The sequence below is a fragment of the Pristiophorus japonicus genome, chromosome 11 (genome assembly GCF_044704955.1).
Source record: "Pristiophorus japonicus isolate sPriJap1 chromosome 11, sPriJap1.hap1, whole genome shotgun sequence".
Taxonomy (NCBI): Eukaryota; Metazoa; Chordata; class Chondrichthyes; family Pristiophoridae; genus Pristiophorus; species Pristiophorus japonicus.
The window spans coordinates 171332536-171356885 of NC_091987.1; the positions used below are offsets into that span (position 1 = coordinate 171332536).

General features: G+C 47.1%; 1 protein-coding gene and 1 pseudogene across 1 annotated transcript in view; both read right to left on the bottom strand.

Moving 5' to 3' along the window:
* The window catches only part of ets1 (v-ets avian erythroblastosis virus E26 oncogene homolog 1), a 115053-nt gene extending 90925 nt beyond the window's left edge, over positions 1-24128 (bottom strand). The window contains exons 1-3 of the mRNA XM_070894264.1: positions 24008-24128; positions 22659-22740; positions 11556-11697 (exon numbers count right to left, since the gene is read on the bottom strand). Of these exons, the coding sequence (XP_070750365.1) occupies positions 11556-11697; positions 22659-22727 (211 nt within the window). The 5' untranslated portion in view covers positions 22728-22740; positions 24008-24128. The remainder of the gene's footprint in view (positions 1-11555; positions 11698-22658; positions 22741-24007) is intronic.
* LOC139275882 (macrophage migration inhibitory factor pseudogene) lies at positions 16552-16999 on the bottom strand (annotated as a pseudogene).
* Positions 24129-24350: the final 222 nt, after the last annotated feature.

Below are 24350 nucleotides of genomic sequence, written 5' to 3' on the forward strand. Positions count from 1 at the left end.
AAATTGCCATCATATTGTTCTGTTGACATTACAGCCAGAGTAATTCTAGCCATTGCAATATGGAACTAATCTCAGTCTCGTTTTACCTCAATATCGAAATAATTTGAGCCTAGGTGTTAGCCTTGGCTCAGTCAGTAGCATTTTGTCTATAAGTCAGAAGGTTGTGGGTTCAAGCCCCACTTTAGACAGTTGAGTACATAATCTAGGCTGAAACTTCAGATCAGCACTGGCGATTGCTGTACTGTCGGGGGTGCAGTCTTTTGGATGAGACATTAAAATTAGGCCGTATCAGGTGGATTTAAAAGATCTCATGCCACTCTTTGAAGAAGAGTAGGGTGCTGGTGTCTTGAACAACATTTATCTCTCAGTCAACATCATTAAAATTTAGTAACTGATCATTTATCTCATTGCTGTTTGTGGGACCTTGCTGTGCGCTAATTGGTGCTGAGTTTGCCTACATTACAACAGTATCCTATTGCCTGTGAAACATTATGGGATTTCCTGAATTCATGAAAGGTGTGATAAATATACTCGGAGTAGTAGTTAAAAGAATGAATAAATTGGATCCCAGAGATATGTTCACTATTAACTGAAGCTTTGGGACAAGGAGATATGGATTTAAACAGGCAAAAAGGAAAGGGGGGGGGGGGAAATCGCCCTTCAGAAAAAGGCCCACTAGCGGCTCTAAGAGGCAGTAACGTGGCTGTAATGCCTTTCCGACCGGGGCAGGCGGTGGGGTCGACCCATCCGAAATTACCCTCGAGCCGGGACAACGGAAACAGAATTCCACTGCGCCCTGTGCTTCCACCCCGCCTGGCGTCCCGACCTATTGTTGGCCGTGAGCCCACCCCTTACCGTCCGGCAGCGACCCCTTTTCTGCCCGCAGGGTGGGTAATTGCCCCGAGGGAGCGCAGCTGCTGCCGCTCAGTGCCCCCGCCAGCTTCGGGGGCGGGAAGCTGCCAGTGGCTGGGTGGTGCGGCTGCCCTTAAAGGGGAGGGTGCACCACTGCGGCCAACATTTTGTTTTAATTGTCAGCCAACTCCTGAGTTCGGCCGAACCCCTCCCTGGTGGCCCAGTGGGCTTCAGGTGGGCCTTGCAGCATCCCTCCTCTTTAACGGAAGGGGAAGGACGTTACTACGCATCAGCGCACCCTGTACGCGTCGCGCTAATGTCATCACCGCTGCGCTGACGTGGTCAGCTTTCAAGATGTAACGTATAAACCATTCGATCATTTGTTTCCTCTCCTTGAGCAAAAAAAGTTTGGCAAATACATTTGTATGGGAGGCGATGTCAGAGTTAAAGACCCAAATTTTCCGGCTCTTCCCTCCGGCGCTATATTTCCAGATAAATCAAAATAGCCTCCCCAATTTCTCACTAAGGGCAATTTCGGCCCCGATCTCTTTGCACAGAGGTCGGTGTACATGTGTTACTGCCCATTCAGGGAGGCAGCGGGAGCGGAGGAGGCTATGAATTTTGTGAGGGTGATCAGCAAATCTTTGCCAGATAAGGATAAGATCGATAAAGTTCGGCGGGGAAGTTTAGCTCATTGAGTCATGAGTAACAGTGGTTACCCAGAGTCTGCCTGATTACCGCCCAGAATGGAGATTTAGCTAAAATTGATCAATTTGTTTCTGTTTATCTGCCTCCCCCAGGAGTTAGCATTACTGGTGGTTTTGGATCATGGAGAATGAGCTTACACTATCTGATGGTCAGGGTAAACATCGATGGGCTGTTGCTCCCCTTTTCCTATGTTCATATATAAACATATTTGCCAAACTTTTTTTGCGAAAGTAGAGGAAACAAATGATCGAATGGTTTATACATCACGTCTTAAAAACAAACAATTTCTCTTCAGCTGATGGGATGTGACTGCTCATGACTTGTCTGTTGGGACAAATCAGTCAAGGTTAAGAAAATGCCATTTAAAACATTGAAGCTTGTCCCTCGAGCACTCTAACTCTCCGAGACTAGCATCTTATGGCCCTGATGTCTTTGTCCCACTTATCTGGGCTGGCAGATAAGCCCCAATATTTATCATTGTTGTCTAAATTTACTGCATCGGCACTTTAAAAGAAACAGTATTCAATATGTATGTATAGGGCAGGTCATTAGCTAATGAGACAATACTCAACCAGAATCAGATAAGCCGAGGTAACACTTTGTACACAAGGTACACAAAGTAAGCACCACAAACCACGCGTTCCTGTGTAAACTGAAGACCGATGAATATGTAACACATCGGCGAATCAAAGACGGGAATTGGAGCGGGTTTCCACGAAAACTCAGTGGAATAGAGCTGCCTCCTCAGTGCAGATCAAGGAACACGTGCACCTGATCCCTGATCCACCCTGAGTTAGCGGATCTCAGCCAGGGTTGTAATGCAGCTGCTGCATTTACAGTAGGCACCTCAAAGCGCTGGAGAAGTACCACCAACGCTGCCTCTGAAAAATCCTGTAGGATAGGTGCACCAACATCAGCATTCTCTTCCAGGCCAACAGCCCCAGCATTGAAGTATTGGCCACGCTCGATTATCTGCAGTGGGCGGACCACATCGTCCACATGCCCGACACTAGGGTCCCGAAACAAGCACTCTACTCCGAGCTACGTCATAGCAAGCGAGCCCCAGGGGGTCACAGAAAATGCTTCAAGGACATCCTCAAAGCCTTCGTGAAAAAATGTAACATCCTCACCGACGCTTGGGAATCCCTGGCCCAAGAACGCCCAAAGTGGAGGAGAAGCATCCAGGAAGGCGCTGAACACTTCGAGTCTCTTCGCCGGGAGCACGCGGAAGCCAAGCACAAACAGCGGAAGGAGCGCACGACAACCCAAGCACCCCACCCAACCGTCCCTCCAAGCACCGTCTGCCCAACCTGTGACAGAGACTGTAAGTCCCACATTGGGCTCATCTGTCACCTTTGAATTCATTTTAGTGTGGAAGCAAGTCATCCTCGACTCCAGGGGACTGCCTAAGAAGACAGGTACCCTCCTTGACTAGGAAGGGCTCAAATCTATCCAATCAGAAGGAAGCTGCATGTTCATGGATCCTGGGTGAGACAAAGGGACAGCCATTGTCTGGATGCTCAAGAAATTCCAACCAACATTTGGCAGGAGCTGAGCTGTCAAATTCCTACATCCGCATTTTTAATTCCCACAACCCTACTTCATTCAAAGGCTTATCCCTGGTTTATTTTGAATCTTCCTGGCTGATTCACAGTTCCCTCTGACTTCCTCATCTCCTTGCTGCTCCCCACACAGCCGCTGGCAATGCTGCAGGATTTAAAACCGATTTAGAGTATAAGAGACAAAAGAGTGTGCAAGAGGAGAAAAATGAAACGCAAAGCATAAGATAGAGAGAGAGGGATGGAAAGTGAGGGAGATATTTAAGAAACAAATGTGAACAGAAAGATATACTTGCTTTGGAGGCAGTTCAGAGAAGGTTCACTCGGTTGATTCCGGGGATGAGGGTGTTGACTTATGAGGAAGGGTTGAGTAGGTTCGGCCTCTACTCATTAGAATTCAGAAAAATGAGAGGTGATCTTATCGAAAAGTATAAGATTATGAGGGGGCTTGACAAGGTGGATGTAGAGAGGATGTTTCCACTGATAGGGGAGACTGGAACTAAGCGGCATAATCTTAGAATAAGGGGCCACCCGTTTAAAACTGAAATGAGGAGGAATTTCTTCTCTCAGAGAGTTGTAAATCTGTGGAATTCGCTGCCTCAGAGAGCTGTGGAAGCTGGGTCATTGGATAAATTTAAGTCAGAGAAGGACATTGAATAAATTTAAGTCAGAGATAGATGTTTCTAAACCGATAAGGGATTAAGGAGTTATGGGCAGGGAAGTGGACCTGAGTCCATGATCGGATTAGCCATTATCGTATTAAATGGCGGAGCAGGCTCGAGGGGCCGTATGGCCTACTCCTGCTCCTATTTCTTATGTTCTTATAAGGAATGAAGGAGAAACCGGTGAAAACAGAGAGAGCATGCCATTGAAGGAGGAGAGAGGCAGAACAGAAATGGAGGATCAGAAAAAGAAAGAGACAAAGAGAACAAGTAAAGCAAATTAAGGTTGTTGCTTTCAGGAAAAGAAAAAAGAAAAAGGCTGCTGAGAAAACTTTTCACAAAATCTTGAACAACATTACCCAGGGTTTGAAACATTGCCAGGTACTTATCTCTTGAGAGAGAAAGAAAGAAAGAAAGACTTGTATTTATATAGCGCCTTTCACGACCACCAGACATCTCAAAGCACTTTACAGCCAATGAAGTACTTTTGGAGTGTAGTCACTGTTGTAATGTGGGAAACGCGGCAGTCAATTTGCACACAGCAAGCTCCCACACACAGTAATGTGATAATGACCAGATAATCTGTTTTTTGTTGTGTTCATTGAGAAATAAATATTGGCCAGGACACTGGGGATAACTCTCCTGCTCTTCTTTCAAATAGTGCCATGGGATCTTTTACGTCCACCTGAGAGAGCAGACGGGGCCTCGATTTAACGTCTCATCTGAAAGCACGTGGGCACATAATGAATGGGGAATATGGAGATTTGTTAGTTGATTAAGTGACAGCACCAAGCTAGATTATTGAATCACTCCAGTAGTTGACTTTAGCCTACAATGTTGGTCATAGTGATATTGCTATGCACTGTCCTGGCTCTCAAAACTAGTATGGTGGGACAGGCCACAATGAAATGGATAGGGCAGAGTTCATAATCATAGTTCCCAATAACCTGAAATCCTGAGACCCTTGCATTGGAGAAACCAGAGAGCAGAGGCATGGAACTTCCCAGAACAGCAAGACAATCCACAGGTGAAACATACAAGGTTCATCCCATGTACCTCACAACGTTTATTTTACTTTTATCACATTAATAGAGAGACGTTCTTGGGTTTGTTCTTACTAAGATGCATAGTGAAGAGCCAATGCCCACAGTGTAGGACGCCAGCTGGGATGGAACTGAGGAGGGGGAACACAAGATGAGTCAAAAATTGTGATTCGATGACACCAAACTTGAGTCAGTTAGGAGGAAGGGAAGACAAATCCCATAGCTTTGAGGGTCAGTGAAAGAATGAGTTGGAGCAGGACACAGTACAAGAATATAAGAACATAAGAATTAGGAACAGGAGTAGGCCATCTAGCCCCTCGAGCCTGCTCCGCCATTCAACAAGATCATGGCTGATCTGGCCGTGGACTCAGCTCCACTTACCCGCCCGCTCCCCATAACCCTTAATTACCTTATTGGTTAAAAATCTATCTATCTGTGACTTGAATACATTCAATGAGCTAGCTTCAACTGCTTCCTTGGGCAGAGAATTCCACAGAATCACAACCCTCTGGGAGAAGAAATTCCTTCTCAACTCGGTTTTAAATTGGCTCCCCCGTATTTTGAGGCTGTGCCCCCTAGTTCTAGTCTCCCCGACCAGTGGAAACAACCTCGCTGCCTCTATCTTGTCTGTCCCTTTCATTATTTTAAATGTTTCTATAAGATCATCCCTCATCCTTCTGAACTCCAACGAGTAAAGACCCAGTCTACTCAATCTATCATCATAAGGTAACCCCCTCATCTCCGGAATGAGCCGAGTGAATCGTCTCTGTACCCCCTCCAAAGCCAGTATATCCTTCCTTAAGTAAGGCGACCAAAACTGCACACAGTACTCCAGGTGCGGCCTCACCAATACCCTATACAGTTGCAGAAGGACCTCCCTGCTTTTGCACTCCATCCTTCTCGCAATGAAGGCCAACATTCCATTCGCCTTCCTGATTACCTGCTGCACCTGCAAACTAACATTTTGGGATTCATGCACAAGGACCCCCAGGTCCCTCTGCACCGCAGCATGTTGTAATTTCACCCCATTCAAATAGTATTCCCTTTTTTTGTGTTTTTTCCCAAGGTGGATGACCTCACACTTTCCGACATTGTATTCCATCTGCCAAACCTTAGCTCATTCGCTTAACCTATCTAAATCTCTTTGCAGCCTCTCTGTGACCTCTACACAACCCGCTTTCCCACTAATCTTTGTGTCATCTGCAAATTTTGTTACACTAAACTCTGTCCCCTTTTCCAGGTCATCTATGTATATTGTAAACAGTTGTGATCCCAGCACCGATCCCTGTGGCACACCACTAACAACCGATTTCCAACCCGAAAAGGACCCATTTATCCCGACTCTCTACTTTCTGTTAGCCAGCCAATTTTCTATCCATGTTAATACATTTCCACTGACCCCGCGTACCTTTATCTTCTGCAGTAACCTTTTGTGTGGCACCTTATCGAATGCCTTTTGGAAATCGAAATACACCACATCCATCGGTACACCTCTATCCACCATGCTCGTTATATCCTCAAAGAATTCCAGTAAATTAGTTACACATGATTTCCCTTTCATGAATCCATGCTGTGTCTGCTTGATTGCACTATTCCTATCCAGATGTCCCGCTATTGCTTCCTTAATGATAGTTTCAAGCATTTTCCCCACTACAGATGTTAAACTAACCGGCCTATAGTTACCTGCCTTTTGTCTGCCCCCTTTTTCAAACAGAGGCGTTACATTAGCTGCTTTCCAATCTGCTGGTACCTTCCCAGAGTCCAGAGAATTTTGGTAGATTATAACAAATGCATCTGCTATAACTTCCGCCATCTCTTTTAATACCCTGGGATTCATTTCATCAGGACCAGGGGACTTGTCTACCTTGAGTCCCATTAGCCTGTCCAGCACTACCCCCCTAGTGATAGTGATTGTCTCCAGGTCCTCCCTTCCCACATTCCTGTGACCAGCAATTTCTGGCATGGTTTCTGTGTCTTCCACTGTGAAGACTGAAGCAAAATAATTGTTTAAGGTCTCAGCCATTTCCACATTTCCCATTATTAAATCCCCCTTCTCATCTTCTAAGGGACCAACATTTACTTTCGTCACTCTTTTCCGTTTTATATATCTGTAAAAGCTTTTACTATCCATTTTTATGTTTTGCGCAAGTTTACCTTCGTAATCTATCTTTCCTTTCTTTATTGCTTTCTTAGTCATTCTTTGCTGTCATTTAAAATGTTCTCAATCTTCTATTTTCCCACTAACCTTGGCCATCTTAATCGCATTGGTTTTTAATTTGATACTCTCCTTAATTTCCCTGGTTATCCACGGCTGGTTATCCCTTCTCTTACCGCCCTTCTTTTTCATTGGAATATATTTTTGTTGAGCACTATGAAAGAGCTCCTTAAAAGTCCTCCACTGTTCCTCAATTGTGCCACCATTTAGTCTGTGTTTCCAGTCTACTTTAGACAACTCTGCCGTCATCCCACTGTAGTCCCCTTTGTTTAAGCATAGTATGCTCGTTTGAGACACTACTTTCTCACCCTCAATCTGTATTACAAATTCAACCATACAGTGATCACTCATTCCGAGAGGATCTTTTACTAGGAGATCGTTTATTATTCCTGTCTCATTACAGAGGACTAGATCTAAGATAGCTTGCTCCCTTGTAGGTTCTGTAACATACTGTTCTAAGAAACAATCCCGTATGCATTCTATGAATTCCTCCTCCAGGCTACCCCGTGCGATTTGATTTGACCAATCGATATGTAGGTTAAAATCCCCCATGATTACTGACGTTCCTTTTTCACATGCCTCCATCATTCCCTTGATTATTGCCCACCCCACCGTGAAGTTATTATTTGGGGGCCTATAAACTACGCCCACCAGTGACTTTTTCCCCTTGGGGAAAGGACGGGCGATGGCCTCCGTTGCCTTCAGCCAAGTTGCATGTTCAGCCATGAACTCATTGAATGGTGGTGCAGGCTAGAAGGGCCGAATGGCCTATTCCTGCACCTATTTTCTATGTTTCTATGTTTCTATGTTTCTATGTCTAATCTCCACCCACAATGATTCAACAGTTTGTTCATTAGAGCCAATATCATCTCTCACAACTGCCCTGATATCATCCTTTATTAACAGAGCTACCCCACCTCCTTTCCCTTCTTGTCTATCTTTCCGAATCGTCAGATACCCCTGTATGTTTAATTCCCAGTCTTGGCCACCCTGCAACCACGTTTCTGTAATGGCCACCAAATCATACCCATTTGTAATGATTTGTGCCGTCAACTCATTTACTTTATTTCAAATGCTGCGTGCGTTTAGTAAGAGTGTTTTAATACTAGTTTTTAATCCATGATTTTTAGTTTTGACCCCTCCTGCAGCCCCTTTACATTCAGTGGCCCTTTTTGTTTTTTGCCTTGGGTTTCTCTGCCCTCCACTTTTACTCATCTCCTTTCTGACTTTTGCTTTTGTCTCCTTTTTGTTTCCCTCTGTCTCTGTGCATTGGTTCCCATCCCCCTGCCACATTAGTTTAACAAAGACTCTTCACTTCAACTTGGTCAAATTATCGAGAGAGAAGAGTGCGAAGGAAGGCTTTATTGGAGCTTAGAAGATACAAGAGAATCACTAGAATGGTTCTAAGGATGAGGGATTACAGTTATGTGGAGAGACTGGAGAAGCTGGGATTGTTCTCATTAGAGCAGAGAAGGATAAGAGGAGATTTAATAGAGGTGTTTGACATCATAAAGGCTTTAGATAGGATTTAAATAAAAATAAATTATTTCCAATGGCTGAAGGGTCAATAGCCAGAGGACACGGATTTTAGGTGATTGGCAAAAGAACCAGAAGCAACAAGGGGAAAAACGTTCCTATGCAACGAGTTATTAGGATTTGGAATGCACGGCCTGATAGGGCGGTGGATACAGATTCAATAGTAGCCTTCAAAAGGGAATCGGAGAAATAATTGAAGGAGAAAAAATTGCTGGGATATGGAGAAAGAGCGGGAGAGTGAGACTGACTGGATTGTTCTGTGAAGAACCAGCGCAGGCACGATGGGCCGAATGGCCTCCATCTGCACTGTACTATTCTAATTCTGTGCCCTTTGGTTATTGCGCCAATGCTCTTCTCAATCTTCCTCGCTGCAATGCTTAAGCTCACCCTTAACAATAATCTACAGTGCAAGCGGTAAATTGTTCAACCCCCGACGCTTCCAGTTCAGATCCAAGGTTGCTCCAACCTCTGTCATTGAATTACAATATGCAGATGACGCTTGCGTTTGTGCACACTCGGAGTCCGAACTCCAAACCATCGTTGACACCTTTACTGAAGCGTACGAGAGTCTGGGCCTCACATTAAAGATCAGTAAGACAAAGGTCCTCTGCCTACCTGTCCTCACCACATAGCACAGCACCCCAGTTATCAAGATCCACGATGAGACCTTGAACAATGTGGACCACTTCCTATACCTTGGGAGCCTACTATCAGCAAGGACACTCATCGATGACAAAGTCCAACACCGCCTTCAGTGTGCCAGTGCAGCCTTTGGCCGCCTGAGGAAAAGAGTGTCCAAAGACCAGGATCTCAAACCCGGCACCAAGCTCATGGTCTACAGAGCAGTACTGATAGCCGCCCTCCTATATGCTTCAGAGACATGGACTATGTACAGTAGGCACCTCAAAGCACTGGAAAAGTACCACCAACGCTGCCTCCGCAAAATCCTGCGCACTAACGTCAGTGTTCTCTTTCAGGTCAACGTCCCCAGCATCGAGGCATTGACCACGCTCAACCAGCTCCGGTGGGCGGGCCACATTGTCCGCATGCCTGATGCTGGACTCCTGAAACAAGCACTCTACTTCGAGCTCCGTCACGGCAGGTGAGTCCCTGGAGGGCATAGAAAACGCTTCAAGGACGCCCTCAAAGACTTCATGAAAAAATGCAACATCCCCACCGACTCTTGGGAATCCCTGGCCCAAGTTCACTCAAAGTGGAGGAGTAGCATTCAAGAAGGCGCCGAACACTTCGAGTCTCTTCGTCGGGAGCACGCGGAAGCCAAGTACAAACAGCGGAAGAAGCGCACGACAAATCAAGCACCCCACCCACCCATCCCTCCAACCACCGTCTGCCCCACCTGTGACAGAGACTGTAGATCCCACATTGATCTCATCAGTCACCTTTAAACTCATTTTCATGTGGAAGCAAGTCATCTTCGACTCCGGGGGACTGCCTCAGAAGAAGAGACTATTCTATGATTCTATGAGTGGAAACTCAAAAGAAGCACTAACATTCATGATAAAATAGAAAAATACAAGAAAGGTTGTGATGGAGCTTCTGTTTCAGTAGTGATGACTCAATGTGGTTTATGATAAGGCTCACATCAGATGTGTGGCAATGCTGCATTAAGTGCACAGCCTGGCCTTCATGTTTGTAGTTCTCTGTTAATCACAAGGTATTATTATTGTGTTGGTTTGTGGTGCAGTACTGCTCTTTCTGGAATGAATCCTGCCACCTTTTTTTGGCTAAAAGTAACACTTTGACACTGACTGCTGTTTTAAGGGGTGCCAACCTGCAACACCAAGTTATACTATCTGCTCACCAGCGTGTGGAATGCCAGTGACAGTTTTAGTGTAGAACAAAGAGCCAGCTACACTGTTGGCTCTTTAGTAACATAAGAAATCTGCTAGGCCTTTTTAAACATTCAAATAAAGTTTAACTGGATTTATTTTTGCATCAGATGCCGTTTTACTGCAAGCCCCAAGTGTTGTGAGACTACTGGCTAACGATAGTCTCACAACACTTGTCAACATTCTAGTCACGGTCAGATTGCAGACCTCTGGCTGTACTTCGTGTCTCAATCAACATGCAAATTGCAGTATGAATGTCCTTTAAACTCAGTTTTGTTCCGGTGCTGAGGGAAGTGGATGGATAGCTTGGCTGGAAAGGCACGGTGGGGTGTGTGGGCCACTTTCCATCCAGTGAAAGTACCATGGATAGAAGTGACTCAGTTCAGACTGATCCACAGGTCCTAACTCTGAACTATCTCTCAACCCAAGAAGATAGACTCCTGCACCATCAGCACATTTGCAACTCCTTACACTCCTTTCTGAACTATCCCGAGGAACAAGTTCCTCTGCATGAAAGAATGGATTAAAGTAGATCAAATTAACTTTACATCATTCACATCAGTTTTGCCGAAGGTATTTTATTGAAGTGTAAGCCTGCCTTTCTCTTTCAAATGCCAATGGAACTGCTGTGTATTTCCAACTGTTTTCTGGGATTATTTTTTTATTCGTTTTTGTCCTTTTATCTTTATTTATAGCCATTAGAGAAAGACCTTCATCAGAGAGAGGTCAGATAGCTAATATGTCAAAGAGAAAAAGAGAAAAAGGACCTCAATCAGAGAAAGGAGACCTTCGTCAGAGAGTGAAGATCACCTGAGGGAGGCGATCAAAGGAAGAAAATAATCACAAAGAGACCTTAATCAAAGAGAGAGAGTCTCACAGGAGAGATAAGATCTTCATCAGAGAGATAAAATCTTCAGCCGTCAGTGTAAACCTTCAGCAGCGGCAGGAAACCTTCCTCCCGATCGGTCCTGACGAGAACCTATTTCCATGGATGAAATGTCGGTTTTCCAACCCATTGCACTAATCTGCCTCCACAATGAAGTCAGATACATTCAGAAATGGAGTTGCAAAGCACACATTGTTTGGGGAGGGGGGGTAATTGGTGTGTTGTGTCCCTCTATATCCCTTACCTGGAGTGGTGCACTCAAGTCCAGTAGGTACCTCCTGCGCTGCCAGCTCGTCCTGCATTTGGTAGTAGAATTTTGGTTGGTAGCAGTTATCAGGAAATCCTACCATGGCTGGATCCTCGCACATGTCAACATAGACCTGCCTCTGAATACAGGAAGCAACATCTCATTATATGGTCGTCCACGTCAGGTACATACAAGGATTACTCACTAACTACGTATTAGGGTAGACAATCCCAGCCAGCATCTTGGTTGATGGACCCAATCAGGAGGATCACAACATTCTGTGTTATGGAGTGATGGGAATCAGGTACAGCACAGATTAGATACAGAATGCTATTCCTTCAACACTGCTGCTTTGAGCACTCTCAATTCAGGTACAGTATGGGCTAGATGCAGAGTAAAGCTCTCTCTACACTGTCCCATCAAACACTCCCAGGGCAGGGACAGCATGGGGTTACACACAGAGTAAAGCTCCCTCTACACTGTCCCATCATACACTCCCAGGGCAGGTACAGCACGGGTTCGAGACAGAGTAAAGCACCCTCTACACTGTCCCGTCAAACACCCCCAGGGCAGGGGCAGCACGAGGGTGGATACAGAAGATCACCCCCTATGTGCTCGTGTGAGGCTTTTATTCATTTCCCAACAAAACTACTGCATCCCACTGAGTGTACCATGCTCCACGACTCACACACAGAGCTTGCAGGGATAGACCTGTCAGTGGGACTGAGGTTTGTCCTTCTCAGATCCAGATAACACCGCACTGGAACAACTCCTCCAGTGTGAAGCACATACTGCACGCAGCACCTATCTGCAGCAACGTGTGTAAGAGACAGACCGCAACCATGTGGAGTGGGAGCGTGGAAAGCGTGCTGCAAATATATGTCGTGACACCCTGTGCTGTGTATTCGTGCTCCGATGTACCACGCTGTCTTAATGTTGCATGTGTTAATCTGCAGTCAACAAGTAAACGGAGTCTATCTTTCAGTTTGTGCTAATAACTTCAGTATAATCCGTATCAGAAAAAGACAGATAGCCAGTACAGGTTGCACCTCCTTTATCTGGCACTCTCGGGACCTGGCCTGTGCCAATTAAGGGACTTTGCCGCATAAAGGGAGGTCAGCCCGAGGGAAGGGGGGAGGTGGTCCGAGGTCGAGGAGGAGGGGAGGTGGTCGGTGTCCCCAGCGGGCTGAGTGTCGGCGGGCCCACGGCGGTCCGAGTGTTGGCGCGGCCCCAGCAAGTGTCAGCGGGCCCCAGCCAATGTCAGCGGGCCGAGTGTCAGCGGGTCCAGCGAGTGTCAGCGGGCGCCAGCGCGTGTCAGCGGGCCGCAGCGAATGTCAGCGGGCCCCAGTGAGTGTCAGCGGGCCGAGTGTCAGCGGGCCCAGCGAGTGTCAGCGGGCCGAGTGTCAGCGGGCCCCAGTGAGTGTCAGCGGGCCGCAGTGAGCGTCAGCAGGCTCCAGCGAGTGTCAGCGGGCCCAGCAAGTGTCAGCGGGCCCCAGCAAGTGTCAGCAGGCCGAGTGTCAGCGGACCCAACGAGTGTCAGCAGGCCGAGTGTCAGCGTGCCCCAGCGAGTGTCAGCGGGCCCCAGCGAGTGTCAGCGGGCCCCAGTGAGTGTCAGCGGGCCGAGTGTCAGCGGGCCCCAATGAGTGTCAGCGGGCCCAGCGAGTGTCAGCGGGCCCCAGTGAGTGTCAGCGGGCCCAGCAAGTGTCAGTGGCTCCAGCGAGTGTCAGCGGGCCCCAGCGAGTGTCAGCGGGCCTAGCGAGTGTCAGCGGGCCCCAGCGAGTGTCAGCGGGCCGCAGCGAGTGTCAACGGGCCCCAGCGAGTGTCAGCGGGCCCCAGTGAGTGTCAGCGGGCCCAGCAAGTGTCAGCAGGCCCCAGTGAGTGTCAGTGGCTCCAGCGAGTGTCAGCAGGCCTAGCGAGTGTCAGCGGGCCCCAGCGAGTGTCAGCGGGCCCCAGCGAGTATCAGCGGGCTGCAAAGTCGGGGTGGAGGTCGGCCGCATTCTGCACATGCGCCCCCGGCCACCAGAATCATGCCGGACGAGGGGTGATGCCGGATAAGGGAGTCCCGGATAAAGGAGATCCAAACCGTATTCAAATACGTAGATACACATAGAATTTACAGCACAGAAACAGGCCATTCGGCCTAACTGGTCCATGTCGATGTTTATGCTCCTCACGAGCCTCCTCCCACCCTACTTCATCTAACCCTATCAGCATGTCCTTCTATTTCTTACTCCCTTATGTATTTATCTAGCTTTCCCTTAAATGTATCTACGCTATTCGCCTCAACTACTCCTTGTGGTAGTGAGTTCCACATCCTAACACTCTCTGGGTAAAGAGGATTCTCTTGAATTACCTGTTGGATTTATTAGTGACGATCTTATATTAATGGCCATTAGTTTTGGACTCCCCCACAAGTGGAAACATTTTCTCTACATCTACTCTATCAAACCGCTTCATAATTTTAAAGACCGCTATTAGGTCACTCCTCATCCTTCTCTTCTGCTCAGAGAAGGTTCATGAGATTGATTCCAGAGGTGAGGGGGTTGACTTATGAAGATAGGTTGAGTAAGTTGGGCCTCTACTTATTGGAGTTCAGAAGAATGAGAGGTGATCTTATCAAAACATATAAGATAATGAGGGGGGCTCGATAAGGTGGATGCAGAGAGGATATTTCCACTCATAGGGGAAGCTAAAACTAGGGGGACAGTCTCAAAATAAGGGGCCGCCCATTTAAAACTGAGATAAGGAGGAATTTCTTCTCTCAGAGGATTGTAAATCTGTGGAATTCTCTGCCCCAGAGAGCTGTGGAGGCTGGGTCATTGAATATATTTAAGGCGGAGAGAGACAGATTTTTGAGCGATAAGGGAATAAAGCGTTATGGGGAGCGGGCAGGGAATGGGAGCTGTGTCCATGATCGGATCAGCCATGATCTTATTGAATGGCGGAGCAGGCTTGAGGGGCCGAATTGCCGACTCCTGCTCCTATTTCTTATGTTCTTTCCTGATAGTTGTACCCTCTCAGTTCTGGTATCATCCTTGTCAGAGGTGCTAATCTACAGATGAGGCATTAAACCTGTTGCTGGTGATTCAGGTCGACAGTAAAGATCCCTGTGTACTCCCAGTGCGCTAGCCAACACTCGCCTGTCAATCAAGATCCTTCAAACACAAATTAAAAAGAAAGAAAAATAAAGACTTGAATTTATATAGCGCATTTCGTGACCACTGGATGTCTCAAAGCGCTTTACAGCCAATGAAGTACTTTTGGAGTGTAATCACTGTTGTAATGTCGGAAATGCGGCAGCCAACTTGCACCCAGCAAGCTCCCACACATAGTAATGTGATAATTACCAGAGAATCTGTTTTTTGTTATGTTGATTGAGGGATACCAGGGATAACTCCCCTGCTCTTCTTTCAAATAGTGTCATGGGATCTTTTACATCCACTTGAGAGAGTAGACGGGGCCTTGATTTAACATCTCATCCAAAAGACGGCACCTCTGGCAGTGTAGCGCTCCCTCAGCACTGAACTGGAGTGTCAGCCTAGATATTTTTTTATAGTCAACCCACAACCTTGTGACCTTGAGGCAAGAGTGCTACCCACTGAGCCACAGCTAACACTGACTTATTAACAAGTCATTCATCTCATTGCTATTTGAAAGATCCTGCTGCACACATAATTTCTGCCACATTCGCTGAAATAACATCACTACAATTCAAAGTAATTCACTGTATGGAAAGCGCTTTGAGATGTTTGAGAGAGATGAAAAGTCGATTTTCTATAATAGTTATTACAGTATATTATTTTGAAAATCTGCAAAATGACTGTCACTGTTCAAAGGCTTACTAATTATTTACTAATATATTGTGACTTTATCACCTCAAATCCAGATTTAAAAATAATACGACGGCAGCCAATTATTTGAACAGTAAACTAAGCAAATAAATTGTATAATGAGAATGACATGAATCTGGCACATAGGATTACTAACAGGCCTACAAATATAGATGGCAACGCTGCTTCCTACAATGTCTAGTCCTAGCAGCGCCCTCAGCCATTTAGAAATCCTTCAGACAAGAGTTGGTTTCAAAGTTTTATTTGTGGCATTGTATTTTTTTTTTAAATCAAGTTGAATGCAAGAAGAGAAGTGAGTGACAGCTAGAGGCAGAGAGGTTATCACTGATCGCAGACGGAGTGGCTGGGATCCGCTGTTTCTTTCCCATTTGCCTCTGGCTTTGACCAACCTCTGTTCTAACCATAGGGAAGTCAAATGAAGAAAGCTTTGCTCCAGCAACATCAATAAACCCGTCATCATCTGCTAATTAATCAACTCTCAGGGAAAATGCCCACCCACCACATCTCCATTACTGGGATCACGTCTAAAGAGACTCTTTCTCTCCACGTTTCTTACCCCCCTCCTGCTGAACCTTACCAGAGACCCAGAATTCAACTTCAAACCTTCTCGTCTGCCTGTCTCAGGGTTGTCTCACGTGCCCATCGGGGGAGCCTGACTGCAAATAATACAGCTGCCTTTGCAAGTTGAGACATCTTGAAGAGATACCATGTTCATAAAAACATTTCAAACATATGCTATAAATCCTATCAAAAGGCATCAACTGCCCACAATGTGATGGAGCATGATACAGTACTCTCCTACGTTTCTTCCCTCTGCAAACAAAATAAGATTCTGGCAAAGGTTTTCCTTGGACCATACCCCTGTAACAGCACAAGCAATTCAAATAATAGCACACTAGTCTGAAAACGTTTGATCTTGTTTGATCTCAAAAGTTAAGCAGAATCAGCCCTGGTTAGTATTTAGATGGGAGAATGCTGGTTAATCCACTAGGCTCACAACTGCCTGCCTCATTGTGGCTGACCTCGGCCCAGCTGGCTGGGGTTTTGTTGAGTCTTGTGAGGATCACGTGACTGGCTAGGCCACTCACAATGCAACAGCTTCACATCTACTTTATTGTTAAACTAGCAAGAAGACACATGATTTCAGGAATCCTCTCTCTGGCCCACTGGCCTCTATCATTACTGATGAACAAACAAAACACAAGTTTACTACAGGGAGCATTCCGGAATGTTCTGGATCCGAACCTAACCAAAGGTGTTGCTATTCCAGCCAACATTAGCAGCCTCCAGATCGTGGAAGACGATGTACATCCTGTCTGGAGAAATGTGCAGGTGCTTGTTGACCAGGTCAAACAGCACCTTGGAGTAGGTGTTAGGCTTGCCGCCGATTTTGCCAATGCTGGAGAGATGGCAGAGGGCACAGGGCTCGGTGGAACCGCCGAAGTGCATCATCTGGTCCGGCACGATGTGCACTGCGATGTACTGCACGGGTTTACCCAGCTCCTTGGACAGCACCGCCGTCAGTTCCTCCCCCAGGACGTCCGGGATGGTGGAGCGGTTCAGGTTTGTGTTGAGCATGAATGTCGGCATGTCTGCTCCTGCTCCCGCGAGACAAACCTGTGAGCATACTCACAGGTGCATATATTACACAACCTAACTCTGTGGGCAAGCTTTTGATCATCTGGTCAAAGATCTCCTTATGTGGCTTGGTGTCAAGTTCTGTTTGACAAACGCTCCTGTGAAGCACCTTGGGACATTTTACTATGCTAAAGGTGCTATATAAATGCAAGTTGTTGTTTTAATTGTGTGAGCTGTCACACTCAACACCAGCAGTTGAGAGAAAGGACATGAAATGGAAATAACTGAGATTAAAAAAAAATAGAACGTTAAGTCATCCCTTGGATATCTTAACCATTCGAAGCCCATTCCTCTAGTGCTCTAACTTACCCAATGAAGCCCATCCTTCCAGTATCGTAACTCTACCATTGAGGCCCATCCCTCTAGGGTCCTAACTCTCATACAGATGCCTATTCCTCTGGTACACTAACTCTCCCATTGAAGCCCATTTCTGGTACACTAATTTTACCATTGAACCCTACCCCTCTGGTGCACTAACTCTCCATTGAAGCCCATCCCTCTGATAACCTAACCCTCCCATTGAAGCCCATCCCTCTGGTACCCTAACCTTCCCATTGAAGCCCATCCCCCTGGTGCGTTAACTCTCTCATTGAAGCCCATCCATCTGGTGCACTAACCTTCCCATTGATGCCCATCCCTCTGGTAACCTAACCCTCCCATTGAAGCCTGTCCCTCTGGTAACCTAACCCTCCCACTGAAGTCCATCCCCCTGGTGCATTAACTCTCCCATTAAAGCCCATCCCCTGGTACACTAACTCTTCCATCGAAGCCCATCCCCTTGGACCCTAACTCTTCCATACGTTCTCTGAAACACACAAACAGACAAATATACAGTCAAACATACAGTAGCATACACTCAGTCATGCGCACATAGTTGCACATGCTCAGTCACAAACTCAGTAACATAGTCACACACTCACACACACTCACGTTCACACTCATACACACATGTATACACGCGTACACACTCTTAGATACCGTCTCACACAGTCGCGCATGCTCACTTCCATATTTCCAGTATTTAAATACCTACAACTTTTAGGGGAGAAAGTTGGGGTGTTTGTGCCTCCCGTTAGCGCCCCTGGGCAACTTCTCACCCGGACGCAGCACCGCTACCGACACCTGCAAAATTCCACGTGAATTTAGTGGCGGTGGTAACCGATAGCAGCCCGCTCCGGTGCGCCTGCGATGAAAACGTTATCACCATGCGCAGTGACCTGTTTTCGCCCCGGAGCAAAAATTCGGTAGGACCCCCTGAAGCTGTGCCGGGAGTTCCTAGCGACAGCTTCAGGGGGCACGTAGATCCCTCGGGGGGGGGGGGCAGGGGCAAAATTTAACGGGGAGGTGGCAATTTGAAAAAAGAAATGGTCAATTTACCGGTTGCGGCCTGCTTCATGGTGAATCGCGGGGTCCGTGCCACGATCTTCCAGACTGACACTCCGCTTGTGTGCCGGGCCGATGCCACGGCACCCCTCTCCCCTGTGGTCCAGGTAGGGACCCGTTCCTCCCCTGCAGAGTCAGCAGCTTGGCCCTCCCCTTTAATGAAGGGGGTGGGCCCCGTTAACACGGCAGCACTATGCGTCCCACCGTGTAGCGCTGCACCCCCTCACGGAGTCCATCCGACCCGCTCGTTCCCCACAGAGCAAGCGGAGCGCGATATTTTGTGCTCCACTTGCTCTCGGGGACGGTAACCCCAATTTAGGTCGCGGGGCAGCACTTCCGCGCCTGGCGCAGTTAATCCCGCCTCGCGGCCATTACTGCCCCCAAACGGAGCGCTACGCAATTTCCCCCACTTAGTCTCCAGTCTTCTTTTATTAGCTAAAGTTCTGAGACCAGTTGAAACAATGTGGAGTACAACAACAACAACAACAACAACTTGCACTTATATAAAACCTGTACTGTAGAAATACTTCCCAGGGTGCTTCACAGAGATGTAAGAAATCGAATGGACGCCGAGCCAAGGAAGGGTGACCAAAGCTTGGAGAAAGATTTCGGTTATAGGGTCTTAAAGGGAGAGTGCAAGGTGGAGAGGTTTAGGGAGGTAATGCTATAGCTTGGGGGCTAAGCAGCTGAAAGTGCGGTAGCCAATGATGGGGCAAAGGGAGAGGGGGATGCACATGACACCAGAGTGAGAGGAATGGAGAGTTGTGGGGCGGGGGGGGGCGTGGCGGGATGGGTTGCCTTGGATAAGTTACAGAGAGAAGGAGGGGCAAGGCCATGAAGGGATTTAAACATGAGGATAAGATTTCTATATCTGAGGTTTTGGGTGATCGGGAGACAGTGTTGATCAGTACAGAAAGGAGTGATGGGTGAACGGGAATCAGTGTGCGCAGTAGAGTTTTGGCTGAGCGGGTGGAGGATGGGAGGCCAGCCAGGAGAGCATTGGAATAACTGAACTGGAGGTGACAAAGGCCTGGATGAGGGGTTCTCCCACAGAAGCTGGGGCGGGACAAGTGCTATTATCAAGGTAGATGTAAGCAGTCTGGCTAATGGAGAGCATATCAAGTCAGAGGCTCAGCTCAGGGTGAAAAAGGACAGCAAAGTTGTGACGTGTTTGGCTCAGCCTAAAATAGTGACTGGGGGGTGGGTAATGGTGTAAGTGGCAAGTGAATGGAGTTTGTGATGAGGGGCTGAAGACAATGGCTTTGGTCTTCCCAACGTTCAACTGGAGGATATTGTGGCTCATCCAAGATTGAACGTGCAAGAATTAGAACTATAGAGGATGCTCCCATGTTAGCCAACATTGTTTACGGTTCGCTCTCCTCAGGTACTTTTTCCCTCTCCTTCAAATGATTTCTATCATCAACCCTCTCCTCAAAAAACCAATCCTTGACCCCACTTTACTTGCTAGCTATCGCCCCATCTCCAACCTCCCTTTCCTGTCCAAAGTCCTTGAATCTGTTGTTGCCTCCCAAATCCGTGACCATCTTTCCCGAAACTCAATGTTTGAATCCCTTCAATCTGGTTTTCGCCCCTGCCACAGTATCGAAAATGCTCTCATCAAAGTCACAAATGACATCCTTTGTGACTGTGACCAAGGTAAACTACCCCTCCTCATCCTCCTGGACCTGTCTGCAGCATTTGACACAGTTGACCACTCCATCCTCCTCCAACGCCTCTCCACCATCGTCCAGCTGGGTGGGACTGCACTCACCTGGTTCCATTCTTATCTATCTAATCGCAGCCAGAAAATCTCTTGCAATGGCTTCTCTTCCCACTCCCGCATCGTTACCTCTGGTGTTCCCCAAGAATCTGCCCTTGGTCCCCTCCTATTTCTCATCTATAAGCTGCCCCCTGGCGATATCATCTGAAAACACGGAGTCAGTTTCCACATGTGCGCAGATGACACCCAGCCATACCTCTCCACCACTTCACTCGACCCCTGCTTGGTCTCTAAATTGTCAGACTGCTTGTCCAACATCCAGTACTGGATGAGCAGAAATGTTCTCCAATTAAATATTGGGAAGACCGAAGCCATTATCTTTGGTCCTGGGCACAAACTGCATTCCCTAACCACTGACTCCATCCGTCTCCCTAGCATCAATCTGAGGGTGAACAAGACTGTTCAAACATGGAATTCAGGGAAAGATAGTCACAGATTTGGGAGGCGACAACACGTTCAAGTACTTTGACCCTGAAATGAGTTTCCGACCACATATCCGTGGCATAACTAAAACCGCCTTTTTCCACCTCCGTAACATTTCCCGCCTCTGCCCCTGCCTCAGCTCTTTCTGCTGCTGAAACCCTCATCCATGCCTTTGTTACCTCTAGACTTGAGTATTCAAATGCACTCCTGGCTGGGCTCCCACATTCTACACTATTTAAACTTGAGTTCATCCAAAACTCAGCAGCCCATGTCCTAACTCGCACCAAGTCACGATCACCCATCACCCCTGTGCTCACTGACCTACATTGGCTCCCGGTTAAACAATGCCTCGATTTCAAAATTCTCATCCTTGTTTACAAATTACTCTATGGCCTTGCCCCTCCCTAACTCTGTAATCTTTTTCAGCCACACAACCCCACAAGATATCTGCGCTACTCAAATTCTGCCCTCTTGAATATCCCCCATTATAATCGCTCAACCATTGGTGGCCATGCCTTCAGCTGCCTGGGCCCCAAGCTCTGAAACTCCCTCCCTAAACTTCTCTACCTCTCTACCTCTCTTTCCTCCTTTAAGACACTCCTTAAAACCTACCTCTTTAAACAAGCTGTCGGTCATCTGTCTTAATTTCTTCTTTTGTGGCTCGGTGTCAAATTTATGTTTTGTCTTGTAACACTGCTGTGAAGCGCCTTGGGATGTTTTACTACGTTAAAGGCGCTATATAAATAAAAGTTGTTGTTGTTGTTGTTGTGACTACCTCAAGTAGATCTAGATGCACTGAAGGAGTTTGCCCACGATTGGCGAATGCCGTTTGACTTAGATAAGTGCAGCGTTATGAATGTAGGCCGGACAAATGCTGAACATACATACACCTTTCAGGGAAAATAACAAAAGCCTGTGATGAACGAAAGTGAACTGAGTGTTTTAGTGCATCAATCTCTAAAGATTCATGACTAATGACGTGGGAGAGGAGCTGGAGACAGAGGTTCAGGACTAGGGCAGGGGGTCCAGTGGGTGGGGGTGGGGGGTGGGGGATTTTGCTTGGGGAAGGGAGAAAGCAGCAGAGGCAGCTGAATGGATGGTCTCTATCTTGGTAACGTGAGCTCCGTCCGCTTGTTTATAGAGCTTGGGTGGAGCGGGCAGGGGAGAGGGGCTTTAAGAAGATGCTTAGTGGAGAAAAGAATGGGGTGGCCACTGCTCATCCATCCCTCCACCCCCGGACTATCTTCACGTCCTCACCCAGCATCTAAGCTGACCTCTGGGGCCACAGCTGGCAAACTCCAAACTGCCCTGCCTTTGGCCTTCCATTCGCCCCTGGATGAAGCTCGACTAATTGTCTGATTTGGAGCACAATGTGGCCTGGAAGAGCTTGATGTGGCCCAGCTTGATCTGGCGATGAAAAGACAAGCCAGTTGCGCACCAGATATGCTCAAGTCTGCATCCCTTGGACTTGAGGAAATGAAGATGGAGGCTGTACCAGCGGGAATGGCTGTGGTGGGAGACAGTGAAGGTTTTACTGTGGTCGAGATCATCAAAGGTCGAGGTGAGGGAGTGATTGAACAACTCAACAGTGTAGAAGTATTGTGGTGCAGCATGATCTAATTTCAATGGTCTATGTCTATTACACAGTACGTTAGGTATTAATCAAATTCAGTGGATATATCTGACATGGCCATGCACGGTCCTTTAACGTAACAGCTAAGGACGCCAAGTTCCCTTCCTTGTGTTTCAACATTCAATGTTTCTTTTTTCTGTTTGTATCACTTGTAACAACCTGACAGATCGGCCAGCATATTCTAATAGTCGGGCTGGGAGATTGTAAGCTCATCGTTCCCCCCCGCCCACCCCCTCTCCCAATAGGAAGATAGCTGACAGGGGGAGTATGTAGGGGCTATGACAAGGTAAGAAATGTATCCTTTAGTCTGCACCTCTGCCTGCGTTGTGTGTGTTTACCGTTTCCTACCTCTCTGGAGGCTCAGAGGGCAGGGTGTCAGCAAACATACTTACCATCAGGCCCATGTAAGGTGGAGGGTAGGAACTGCAGCTTCCAGCCATTGCCTCGGGGTAATAATTCATCTTCAAGATTTGCCTAAAACCACAAGAAGCAAGAGCCTTTTTACTGTTAGATCCTCTGACAGTCCCCAGGGAAGGTCATTTATTCCTATTTCACCATTTGTATTTTTTTTAATGGATTTCTTTCAATCTTTTGCACACATTTATATCAAAACCAAACTTAAAGCACAACAGGTCATCTACACCTTGCTTTCTGGCAGTGCTTTATTGACAGTAACACTAAATGCCATTTAAAAATGCAGTTGAAGTGTTTAATATGTTTTTAATGTGACTGCAGTAATAAAATGCAGGGGTCTATATAAGGTGGGCACTGATCTACAGGTGAAATGAATGGTGCAGACATCACAGTGCCACACACTGTTGTGTGTAGTTACTGACGCACACTAAATTGTGCACACCGATTAATGTGCAATGTTGTACACAACGGCTGATACACACTGTTGTGCAGTAATGAACACACTCTGCTGTGTGCAACGATTCATATATTCCACTGTACCATGATTGATGTATGCACAATAATTGATACATGTTCTTGTGTACAGTAATACATTGTTCACACTGATTGACACACATTGTTAAACAGTTATTGATACATATTTTGCTGTGCACAATGATTTTGCACAAACTATTACTGGTTCACACTTTACTGTACACATAATGTATTCTGTGCACATTCATTAGCATACATGTTGCACACAGTGATTAATACAGTGTTGTACACAGTGATTGATGTGACCGGTGATTGATACACATGTTGCAGTGACTGATACACTTGTGCACAATGTCTGATGTACATATTGTTGTACACATTGAATGATGCACACTGCTGTGCACAGTGACTGGAATACATATGCACAGTGACTATGGCACACACTGCTATGCACAGTGACTGGAATACATGTGCACCAGTTACCGATGCATGGCGATTGTTATCCAGCCCACATTGCAGACTGCACGCTCAATGCACAGTTGCTTTTCCGGAATCGCACATCTCCCCATGAAAGCAGCCCCGCTGCCCGGTGTTGTACTGGGAGCTCTGGACTGTGGGCTCGGTTAGGGAAGAAAGGTTCAACCTGATTTCCACCCCTCACCACAAACAAAACTGATTTATTGAAAGTGAAGCCTTGCAAGTTCTCGCAGATTGACAGCACAAAACCTCGGCACCATTCCCCCAGGACCTTCAAACCAGAGCAGCAGAGGTTTTGGAATAAAGACATTTCAAATGCATTCCCGTATGTGCGGACTCCGCACACATAAAGCAGAGAATAACAAACAGCATGTACCTTGAGGCTCAGTACAGGGGCTGAGAGGCTCCGTCAGCGGCTGATTGACTTCTCTCTGGATACCCTGAGCTCCCGGAGCTAACCCTCTCACTCCCTTACACCGCTGCCTGGTCTCCAACAATCTCCAAATGCTCGGGGCCACAGTGTCAGGGACAGCCCGTGGGCTCCACCTATTTAGCAGCCCAGTGTCATTTACATCACGTCCGACCGGATCCCAACCTTCCTGCAACAGGAATTGCGAACGGTCTCCCAGATTGGTCTGGTCCCACATGTATCGGGAGGATTCAATCTCACACAGCCCTCAATATTCATGCTCCGGGCCGGCACTGGCACAGTTCGGAAT